The sequence below is a fragment of the Mastomys coucha genome, unplaced genomic scaffold (assembly GCF_008632895.1).
Source record: "Mastomys coucha isolate ucsf_1 unplaced genomic scaffold, UCSF_Mcou_1 pScaffold22, whole genome shotgun sequence".
Taxonomy (NCBI): Eukaryota; Metazoa; Chordata; class Mammalia; order Rodentia; family Muridae; genus Mastomys; species Mastomys coucha.
This window is the reverse complement of record NW_022196905.1, coordinates 125,318,557-125,329,236: the sequence shown is the minus strand read 5'-3', so window position 1 is coordinate 125,329,236 and position 10,680 is coordinate 125,318,557. Positions and strand designations below refer to the sequence as shown.

Here is a 10,680-nt window from a genome sequence, read left to right as displayed (position 1 = left end):
GGTGGAAAACATCTGAGAAAGGCACCATATGTCAATCTCTGGCTTCAGCGTGCATGCATGTGCACCAGCAAACATAAGCATATAATACACGCATAGATAAAAATGTAAAAAGTCGTAATGCAGAACAAGATAAGGAAGAAGATAATGCTTCATTTCTGCTACCCTGTAAGAAGGATAAAGCTTGCTTTTCTGTGCATCCTAAGCTGTGGTCTAATTCATTTGTAGACATCCAACCCTATCGATGTGGCTGCCCGGCCTGGAACAGTCCCACATACTCTGCTCCAAAAGGACCCAAGGGTACGTGCAAAGTCAGGCTTGGTTACAGGTAATACCAAGGGCATTTGCAAAGGATGACCCACCCGGTACTCCTACCTTGGCTGTCAGGTCAGGAAACGCCCGATCCTTAGATCCTTATAGAAGTCACAGTCTCCCGAACTGCATGAATGACACAGGGTAATGACTTGGCTAGGATCAAGAAACAACAACAAAAAGACCTTTTTTTGAGCACAGAAATTGAATGCCACTGACATGTCTACCTTCCGTCTGACTGGTCCTGCCTCCAGCTCTCTCTGGCACAAAAGAAATCACCGTAGAATCCCCTGAATGGAGAAGTACTCAGCACACACAGGACACACACACACACACACACACACACACCTACCATCTTGTTTGAGGTCAGGAAGTTACTGGACCATTTTGCTCTTACAGATGGAGCATGCTCTAGAGATAAATAAAATGTCCATCATGTCCCTGTTTTATTATTTATTCATAATTGATGCTATGCCTTTAAAACAGAAGGCAAAGCTGCATGGTAGGGAGACGCTTGTCTGTGGACTGTCCTTTATAAAGCTATCCTCCCAGCTGTTTTTATTCTAGTGGAAGTTAGTTGGTTAGTTAGTTAGTTAGTTAGTTAGTTAGTTAGTTAGTTTGTTTTTGTAAGAGGTTAAGCCCTCCGGTGGTACGTACTCATTGAAGCCAGGATGTTGTAAAGACAGCTTGAGTCTGTGGATCTGGACAAGACAGACATTCCCAGACGTCCCCTCCATGTCACCCTTCATTTTGTGGTCGGTGTAGATTACATGCAAGTCCTGCTGGCATAGGACACATCTCTGCTGGTAAAACTTGTATGGGGGGCTTGTCACTGTGCGCGTTCTAAGGCTCCTGAGGTGGGGGAGGGGACACTTGGTACTTTTGATGGTGTGAAAATGGGTTAATTATTCTCTAAAAGGGCTTCATTTAAAAGTAAAATTCTAACATTTTAATTTCCCCTCCTAATGAAGCACTACAAATTTGTTAATTAGGGCAATTGTTTGAGTGACAGGCATGTAACCGAGTTGTCATTTTCTCTTCACAGTTGACAGATCCTTTCAGACCTATGCTAAGGGTAAGAAGAGCTTCTTCTAGAACTGTTTGTGCAACCTCTGACTCTCTGCGGGTTAAAAACACAAGTCACTAGCAGGGACGGGCTGGAGAAATGCCAGAGTGGATGTCAGTGGTGGTAGCTGACTAACGCTGCCTGGGTTTGCAGGCAGGGAAATGGGAAATGGCCATTCACTTTTTATTTTTCCTTTTGAGTGCCACAGGAAGCCGGGCCAGTGGGTTTTCCATTAATATAACTGTTAAGGGGCTAAAGAGATAGCTCTCAAGTTACAAGCACTTGCTGTTCTAATCTAAGATCCAAGTTGGGTTCCCAGTGCCCATATTGGGTGGGTAATTACCTTCCATTAAGTCCAGCTTCAAGGGATCCAACACCATTTCTGGCCTTTGTGGGTAGTGCACACTCATATACCTATACACAGGCACAAGTGCATGCGCACACACACACATACACAATACACATATGTATATATAAAATTTAAAAATTCATATAAATCTTTTTATTTTTTAAATGTAACAGACCGACTAGCTCAGGCTGTTGTTGTAAGGCAAGGTCTTGCTCTTCCTCTGACTGGCTTTGAACTTGGGAGCCACCTGACTCATCCACCTTTCCCTTGCTATGCTGGGAAATGGGCAAGGGGGAAGAACCAAGCTATAGGCTGGCTATTGTTAGCCTCTCTTGGGCCTGTTTATTTTGTCCAAAGCACTCAGTGCTAAGTGATGTATACCTTCCTCGTTCAAGCTACCTCTCAGGAAAGAGCGGGAAGGATGCGATAAGCATAGGTAGAATGTTCCGGAGGTCCAGAGTCTGGCCAGCAGGTGACCTCTGGGTGCTTCCTGACTTAGCTGACAGGGGTGATCCAGTTCCTGGTGTTGACTGTCACATAGTACCTGTCTTAGGTATTTTTCTTTGCTATCACAGTACCTGACAAGCTTAAGGATGGGTGTGTTATAACTCACAGTTCAAGGTTGTGGTACATCATGACAGGAAAATGTAGGTGGCAGGGACTTGAGGCAGTGGGTAAGAAGCAGAGAGAGATGAACTCTGGTACTCAAGCTTGCTTTCTGCTTTCCATTCATTATAAGAGCCCGTCCAGTAAATAGCACTGTCCTTATTTAGAGTGGGTCCTCCCATCTCAGCCGAAGCAACTATTCCTTCATAAGCTTGCCCAAAGGCTGACTTCATCTAGATAATCTCTCGTGGGTTCGCCTGGCCTCTTGTCTCTTGGGTGATTCTGGGTACCTGCTAAACCCCACACGGTATTAGCCATTACCGTCCCCCTTCTTCACTGGCCTGAAATGGGTGTATTTGTGATCCCAAGCAACCCATCATTCTATATTACGTGATCGCATCCCTGGTGTCAGACTTGGATCTAAGTCAGGGGCAGCCGCTTGCTACAGAAGCTGGTGTTTCTGTTGTTCGCTGTTGCAGAGTGGGGCGGGACTTTGTCACCCTTAAGGTACTTACTGAACGAACAGCAAGCACATGGAGGTGCCGAGCAGGAAGGAAGCAGAAAGAGTAGGCCCCGCCCTCTGTTGCACCACACAGATTGACACATGCCCTTCAGAAGGCAGAAGAGAGACTTGATCCCTGCAGGAAGGGAGAAATCTGTTCCTCCTTTCCCCCCTCAGCTCCTCATCCTGCTTTCCTTCCTTTAACTAGAAGAAAATAAGACCACACACACACTGGTTAGTGGCTTTCAGTACAACACGCAAAGTTGCCAGACTGCAATAAGAATGTGACAAATCTCCATGTAACACTTTTGAAGGCCCCTCTCTTGTTTTGATTCGATCCACAGACATTCCCTAATTAGCTTTTCTGGACAGCTGATGTGCCTGTTAGCTTGACAGCATTTGTTAGGTAGGCCTGCCTGCTGGCACCGGAGACGACAGGCCGCACAAAGAGAGAGTCGGGTCTTTGCCATATTGTCCTTGGCAGAGGACTGCTTTGTGAAGGAGCTGTTGTCTCAGACCCACATGGGACAAGGGGATGCGGGTTCTGACTCCCTTGTGCCTGAACTTGGAAGAGCTGCTTATGGAGGCATTTGGTTGGCACAGAGATCTCCAGTTTTCATGAGAGAGAAGACGTCTCCATAGTGCAGAGCTGCAGGGAGCTTGGGGGCGGAGGGCAGGTGGGCTTTCTGCTGTGTCTTCCTTCTAACCATGTGATTGTCTTATTCCAGAAACCAGGAAAGTGGTGCGCCATGCATGTGCATATCGCCTGGCAGATTTACCACCACCAACAAAAAGTCAAGGTGGGTGTGTGACTCTGCCTTGAACTCCCGATTCTCACAGGCAGGAAGTGTCAAAGGCTAGTCCATCTTCTTTTGTTCTTTTTCTTTTCTTTCTAAATTTATTAGTATTTATCTATGTATATGTCTGCATAGGACAGAAGGAGAGTGTCAGTATGCCTGAAGCTGGAGTTGCAGGCACTGGTGACCTGCCTGGTGTTGGCGGTAGGAAGCACGCTCGGGCCCTCTGCAAGATGGGAAGCCAGAAACGCCAAAACAGGGATTAGCCCTCCCCAGTGTTGTTTGCCTTTTTGTTGAGTTATGAATAGAAAGGGCGTAAAAATGGATTGACTCATAAAATAAAGCTTTTTGAAATCTATATAGAACTATAGCACAGTCTAGACAAAGCTGAAACCCAAGAAGAGCCAAAAGGGAATGTTTTAGGGCTTGGGATTTTTTGGTTTTTCCTTTTACATTTTATTTCTGTATTTATTATTCATTCCTCTGTGTGTGTGTGTGTGTGTGTGTGTGTGTGTGTGTGTGTGTGTGTGTGATATCGTATATATCCTAGTAGAAGATGGATGGATATATACCAGAGGACAACTTTCCGGAGTCAGTCCTCTACCACGTGAGTCTCGGGGATTGAACTTGGGTACTCTCTGGCTTGGTGGATGCCCTTACTAGCCAAGCTACCTTATCAGTCCAGGCAGTTTTGATTTTTGTGCTTGCTTGTTTTTAACAAAAATTTGAGGGGCTAGAGAGATGGCTCAGCGGTTAAGAATACTGACTGCTCCTGTGGAGGACCCAAGTTCAGTTCTCAGTACCCATATCAGGCAGCTTACAACCACTTGTAACTTCAGCTGCACCCCTGCGGCTCCCAAGGGCACCCCTGCATGGGAATACCCATATACACCATCTCAGACCCACATACACATACATTTGAAAGATTTTTAAAAATATTTTAAAAAGATACCTTTTCATGTTATGAATCTGGAGAAGTGAGCATTTTTACCCCTCAAGAAGTTGAAGGTTCTAAGTGCTCGTTGGCCGTGCATATAACAATTAACAACATTGAACAATCGCTCTTTTGCCTGTAACATCAGTTCTTTGGGAGGCTAGAATACACTAAGTCCGCACCAGGACCACTTTCTGGACAGTTACTGTGCCCGTCTATAGATAAGACCTTGTTTCAAAAAAAAGGAGAGGGGCCTGGCAAAATGGCTGGCTGAGCGGGTAAAGGTACTTGCCACCAGGCCTGAGGACCGGAGCCTGATCTCCAGCGGTCACATGATGGAAGGAGAGAACCAACTTCTACAGGTTGTCCTCCAGTCTCCGCATGCATTGATAAATGGACAGATGGGAGATAGGGAGGAATGAGAAAGGAAGGGAGGGAGGAAAAAGAGAAAGGCTTATTGAATCCTGTGGAAGAGAAGCACTGTATGAAGGGTTCTGTTCTATGATTTAAGACGAAGTAATCCTAAGCAATGACTCCAACAGCTGATATACCAGCGCAGGTGGGAGCAATCTCAGAGTCCCTCCCCCAGTGAAGAGGTATAAGCAATCAATGATTTCTGAGAGAGGGAGAATCAGTCTAGATGGTTGAGGCCCCTGATTGGTTATCCAATCCCAGGTAAGTAATCCTGAAAATATACATACAAGCAATACTGAATGGCCTCAGTAGGTTGCACTTGTATGTTTATGTGTAGGTGTACATATAACAATAAGAACTTACAAAAATCAAGAGGGTGAGAGACTCACTCAGCAGGTAAGGGCATTCACTGCCAACCCCGAGTACATGAGTTCGATTCCCAGACCTGCATGATGGAAAGCAAGGACTCCTTAAAATTATCCTCTACCTTTGACCTGCACAGTGGTGCAAGTGAGCACAAACACAGATAGATAGATAGATAGATAGATAGATAGATAGATAGATAGATAGATAGATAGATAGGTAGGTAGGTAGGTAGGTAGGTAGGTAGGTAGATAGATAGGTAGATAGGTAGATAGGTGGTAGGTACGTAGGTAGGTAGATAGACAGATAGGTAGGTAGGTACGTAGGTAGGTAGATAGACAGATAGGTAGGTAGGTAGGTAGATAGATAGATAGATAGATAGATAGATAGATAGATAGATAGATAGAAGATAGATAGATGCTAATGAAAAAGTGTTCACCTCCTTCTTGAGGAATTAAGGCATCCCTTCATTTCCCTGGCACCTGCTCTCCCTCACACCCCACCATTGAGTCTTGCTCACTTTTACCTTATTACCAAGTGAGGCATAATTAGCACCCTCCTAGTTCAACTCAGCTAGAAAATGGGTGCAGTTTGAGGAGCTAACTAGGTTTCCATGATGACTTCGATTCACTCTGGGTCCTGGGTGACGGATTGCGGAGCAGCAGGTAAGCCTCCTCTCTTCCTTTTAACTTCCTGAGCTTAAAGGGATGAAGGATGACAGGGAGGCTGCTCGCTTAGCAACTTCTGTTCCATGAAGATGTCCCTGGTGACTTGGCTTTCATTATCCCAATTCAATTAGCCAGGCCTCTTGAACACAGGGTGACTTGGTTATCTTCCTCTCCCAGCGAACGTTTCCTAATCCCCAGGCCCCGTTCTGCCTGTTGGACCTTATTTGCTCTTAATGAGTCCACGCCATCTACCATGCGATATTAGCACTAAATAATTTGGCAACTCAATTAAAGGAGGTGCTTCAGAGATTTTTATAGATTTACAGAGAATTAGTAGCTTGGTTTGGGGAGGGTTGACTGTTCTTTGATACCGAGGCTTTCATTATGGTATTCCCCATAGATTGGAGCAGAAATTGCATCTCTCTGTCCCTCGCTCCTGAACGTACATTTACTCATTCTCTTAGCCACTCGTGGATTACTTGTGCAGACCTGAGGCCTACAGGCTGTTACCTGTGATAGGCTCAGGGCACTGATCTTCCTGTTGCCATATGTGTTCAGTAGCAAGACCCACTGGGTATGCGTGATCTGTCTATTTAAATAAAAGGTAGTGGATTAGGGAGATGGCTCAGTTAGTAAAGCGCTATCTATCTTTAAAAGCTTGGCAACCTGAGTTCAACCCCCAGAGACCACCAAAAACCCTGTCACGGTGGCCCTCACTCACAGTTCCAGAGTACAGGGAGTGACAACAGATGGACCCACTGGCACGGGCTTGTAGCCAGCCAGCCTAACCTGGTGAGCTCCTGGTTCTTGATAGACAACGGATAGATAATCAGCCACACTAAAAAGATGTCCTGTGTCCTCCAACGTCACTTACGTCCTCGTGCGCACATGTTCATGTGATGATGGTGAAGGGTCCATGTGCTTCCGTCAGGTGCATGGCTAAGTTTCACCTTCAGAGAGGGTTGCTGGGTGAGTGAGGGTTGGCTTACCTTTTCACACCCTTGTTGATGTAGGTGCCTCTCCTTTGTAAAGGTGTCCCCCGTCACACAGCAGTGAATAGGGTCCCTGAACAGGAGAGCATGTGAGGCAAGACAAAAGTGAGGTTAGGATGGCTGAGATCATCAGAGGAGCCCAAGGAGATTTCAAGAGCCAAGTAGAAACAGGCCCAGGACAGTGAATGAGCCAGAGAAGAGTAGGAAGTACAGCTAGAAGCTAGGGGACAGTATCGCTCTGGGGAGGCAGGAAGCTGACCGAGAGGGAAGGCTGTCAGAACTCAGGAAGATGACACCAACTGTGAACTCTGTGTGTGTGTGTGTGTGTGTGTGTGTGTGTGTGTGTGTGTGTAATGGGTATTCATATGCACGAGTATACATACAAGTGTGCATACTTGTATGTGGAGGCCCAGCACCAACCTCAGCTGTGGTTTCTCAGCCAGCACCCATTGCTCTTTGAGACAGTCTCTCATTGGCCTGCAGCTCACAGGCTGGGCTGATTAGGGAGACCCAGGGCTGGGATTAGAAGCATGCACAGCTACACTTGGCTTTTTTTTTAAGGCGAGTTCTTGGGATCAAACTCAGATTTTATGCTTGCCTGGCAAGTACTTTACTCACTGAACGTCTAGTAAGAACTCTAGTTCTGTGGTTTTGTTTGTTTGTTGTTTGTTTAAATATACAACAGTGATTCCATTAATTTGTGTTATATGAGAATACGACAAAGAGCCATTAGGCAATTAACTTTATACATTAGATTGTTCTTGCAGAATTCCTAGTGTAGTGAGCTTTAAAATGCTATCATTTTAAAACTCACAGGCAGAGGGGCTGGACAGATGACTCAGACTTTAAGGGAACTTGCTCTTAAGTTTGTGGTGAACACATGCCCAAAAGCAACTTGAGGAGGAACAAGCTTACACTTTCATGTCCCAGCCCATGATTGAAGGAAGTTGGGACAGGTACCTGGAGGCGGGAACTCACACAGCCTATGAAGGAACAGCCGCCTCCCCAGGGCTAGCACCACACATCACGCCTGGGCCCTCTCACACCTGTCATCCATCAAGAAAGTGCCACACAGATTTGTTCACAGACCCGTGTGATGGAGGGGTTTTCTCAATTGAAGTCCCTTCTTTCTAGATGACTGTAGTTTCTGTCAAATTGACAAAAACCAAACTAAACCCCCTAATCAGCACACTTCTTCCAGAGGAACTGAGTTTGCTTCCAAGAACCCATCTGGGTGGCTCATAGCCACTTGCAACTCTAACACTGTGTAATTCTGCTTCAGGGGATCTATTGCCCTTTTCTGGACTCTGTGGGCACCCACAGATATATCTCTCTTTCTCATACATATCCCCCCCCAATACACTATACATAGAAATAAAATTTGGTCAGGTGGGTGGGAACTTGCATTCAGACATAGTGGCACATACCTATACTCTCAGCACTGAGTAGCTAGAGGCAAAGGATTAGGAGTTTAAGGATAACCTCAAGTATGCAGCAAGTATGAGGGTAGCCTGGGCTATGTGACACTCTGCTTCAAAACGAACAAAGAGAACAAACTCAGTCTAGGATGTGACTCATGCTTGTCTTCCATGCAGGGGCTCCACGTTTCATTTATAGTGTCATAGAAGGCATGATGGCACAGTCCTATAGAGGTGGAGGCAGGAGGATAAGGACTTCATGGCCATCCTCAGTTACACAATGGGCTAGAGGCCTGGCCGACCTGGGCTATGTGAGATGGAAGGATATGGGTAGAACCTGCCAATTGGGCCTTTACAACAAAATGATGACCTGTGTGGAGAGTGTCACGAGTTTTTAAATGAATAGGACCTGCCTGTACCCTTCAGGTTGGACCACTTTATAGGCCAAGCCTATAGGAAGCAGATGGCACCTTATAGCAGCCCCTGTTTGTCCCCGAAAGGCCAGGCTGCTTTCCTGGCATTCGAAGGCTTTGTTCTCACAGTGTTCTCAGCGTTGACCCACCCCCTCCAGTCTTGAGTTATCCACTAATACCTCTTTGTCTTCTGGCCTTCCAGTTTCAGCCTCTCTCCTTCCTCTTGTTTTAGAAACAGATGCAGTCAGACCCACACAAGCTGGACTTTGGGCTGAAGCCTGAGTTCCTGAGCCGTCCTCCGGGCCCTAGTCTCTTCGGAGCCATTCATCATCCCCATGATCTGGCACGACCTTCCACTTTATTCTCTGCCGCTGGTAAGTTCAGAGAGTAGGGTGGTGCAGAGAGCCAGCAATTCAAAGTGTTGCCCGGGCTCAGTGTCCTTAGTCACTTGATAACTAAAGAACAGAATTCATACCAGCTTGCAAGGTAGTACCCCACATGACTAGGGAGGTGGGCCCTGCTTCTTTGATACACCCCTCTTTGATTCAACAAGGACCAAGAGAGAATCAAGCTAGGTGAGATACCACACACTTGTAATCACAACAGTGGGGAAGCCGAGACAGGCTACACCCTGGGATTCACTGGCCAGCTAGCCTAGCTTATCTGTGAGTTCTAAGCCAATTAGAGACCCTATTTCAAAGTCCAAGGTGGGATAAAGTGTGGTGGTGCATGCCTTTATTCCCAGCACTTGAGATGCAGAGGGAGATAGAGCTTTTCTGAGTTTGAGACTAGCCCGGTCTACATATCAAGTTCCAGGGCAGCCAGGGCTATATAATGAAACCCTGTCTCAAAACAAAAACCAACAAAAGACAAAGTGGACAACACATGAGAAATATCATCTAAGATTGGACTTTGACCTTCATACACATGTACACGTGCACCTGCACACACAGGAATGCATATACATACTTGCGTTGCTTTCATTGGTCATTTGTTCCTATGTTCAACAGAGACAACTCAAAGGTATGTGAAAAGCTATTGAAAAAGATCAGAGAGCTTGCCAGGGCAGATTGGAAGAGCAATAAATCCAGGGATTCTGTAAGGATGAATTTAACCACACATTTCTGTTGCCTGTTGAACAATTAGTGTTTCCTCATTGTGACAATCACTGCCTTGAGGCATACAGTCGAGACAGGTTAGCTCCATGTGTTTGATGACTTAGGTCTGTTGCATCAGTACTTGGAAGGAGAAGCAGGAGAAACATGATAATTCAATGGGCTATGTGGTGACCTTTATTTAGCAAACAAACAAACAGAATTGAGATATAGCTCAGTTGATAGAAAACTTGTGTAGCTAGCCACTCTGCCTTGAGTTCCACCTGCAACCATAAACTGGGCACGGTGTTGCATACCTATAACCCCAGCACTTAAGAGACTAGGACAGGTAAATTAGGAATTCAAGGTTATCCTCAGTACATAGTGAATTCAAAGCCAGTCTGGGTTACACAAGCCTCTGTCTCAAAAAATCAATTTTAGAAACTAAAGCAAGCAAACAATCAAAAAGGCACTGCTTTTAGTAAGGACTGAGATAAACAAATGGCCCAGATGGTTCTGGATGTTCTGTTGCAGAACATATTGTCACTGAAACTCATCCAGCTGAGAATGCATATTCCCAGTGTCTCCTCAATACAGAAGGTCCAGCTAGCGAGGAAGGCAGAGGGTGTTAGAGGACTGTTGCTATCTGCTTAAGGCACACACAGGCCAAAAGTAGTGGTCATATGGATTATTTGGGTAATGTCATAGTTTCATTTTTGTTGGTATACCAAATACTCTGACCAAAAAAAAAAAAA

General features: G+C 45.7%; 1 protein-coding gene across 6 annotated transcripts in view; it reads left to right on the top strand.

The window, feature by feature from the left end:
• The window catches only part of Auts2 (activator of transcription and developmental regulator AUTS2), a 1,106,086-nt gene that overhangs the window by 1,082,767 nt on the left and 12,639 nt on the right, over positions 1 to 10,680 (top strand). For all 6 annotated transcript variants that reach the window (XM_031342055.1, XM_031342053.1, XM_031342058.1 and 3 more), the window contains 4 exons: positions 226 to 297; positions 1,355 to 1,384; positions 3,561 to 3,632; positions 9,064 to 9,205. In XM_031342055.1, coding sequence (XP_031197915.1) covers positions 226 to 297; positions 1,355 to 1,384; positions 3,561 to 3,632; positions 9,064 to 9,205 — 316 coding nt within the window. The remainder of the gene's footprint in view (positions 1 to 225; positions 298 to 1,354; positions 1,385 to 3,560; positions 3,633 to 9,063; positions 9,206 to 10,680) is intronic.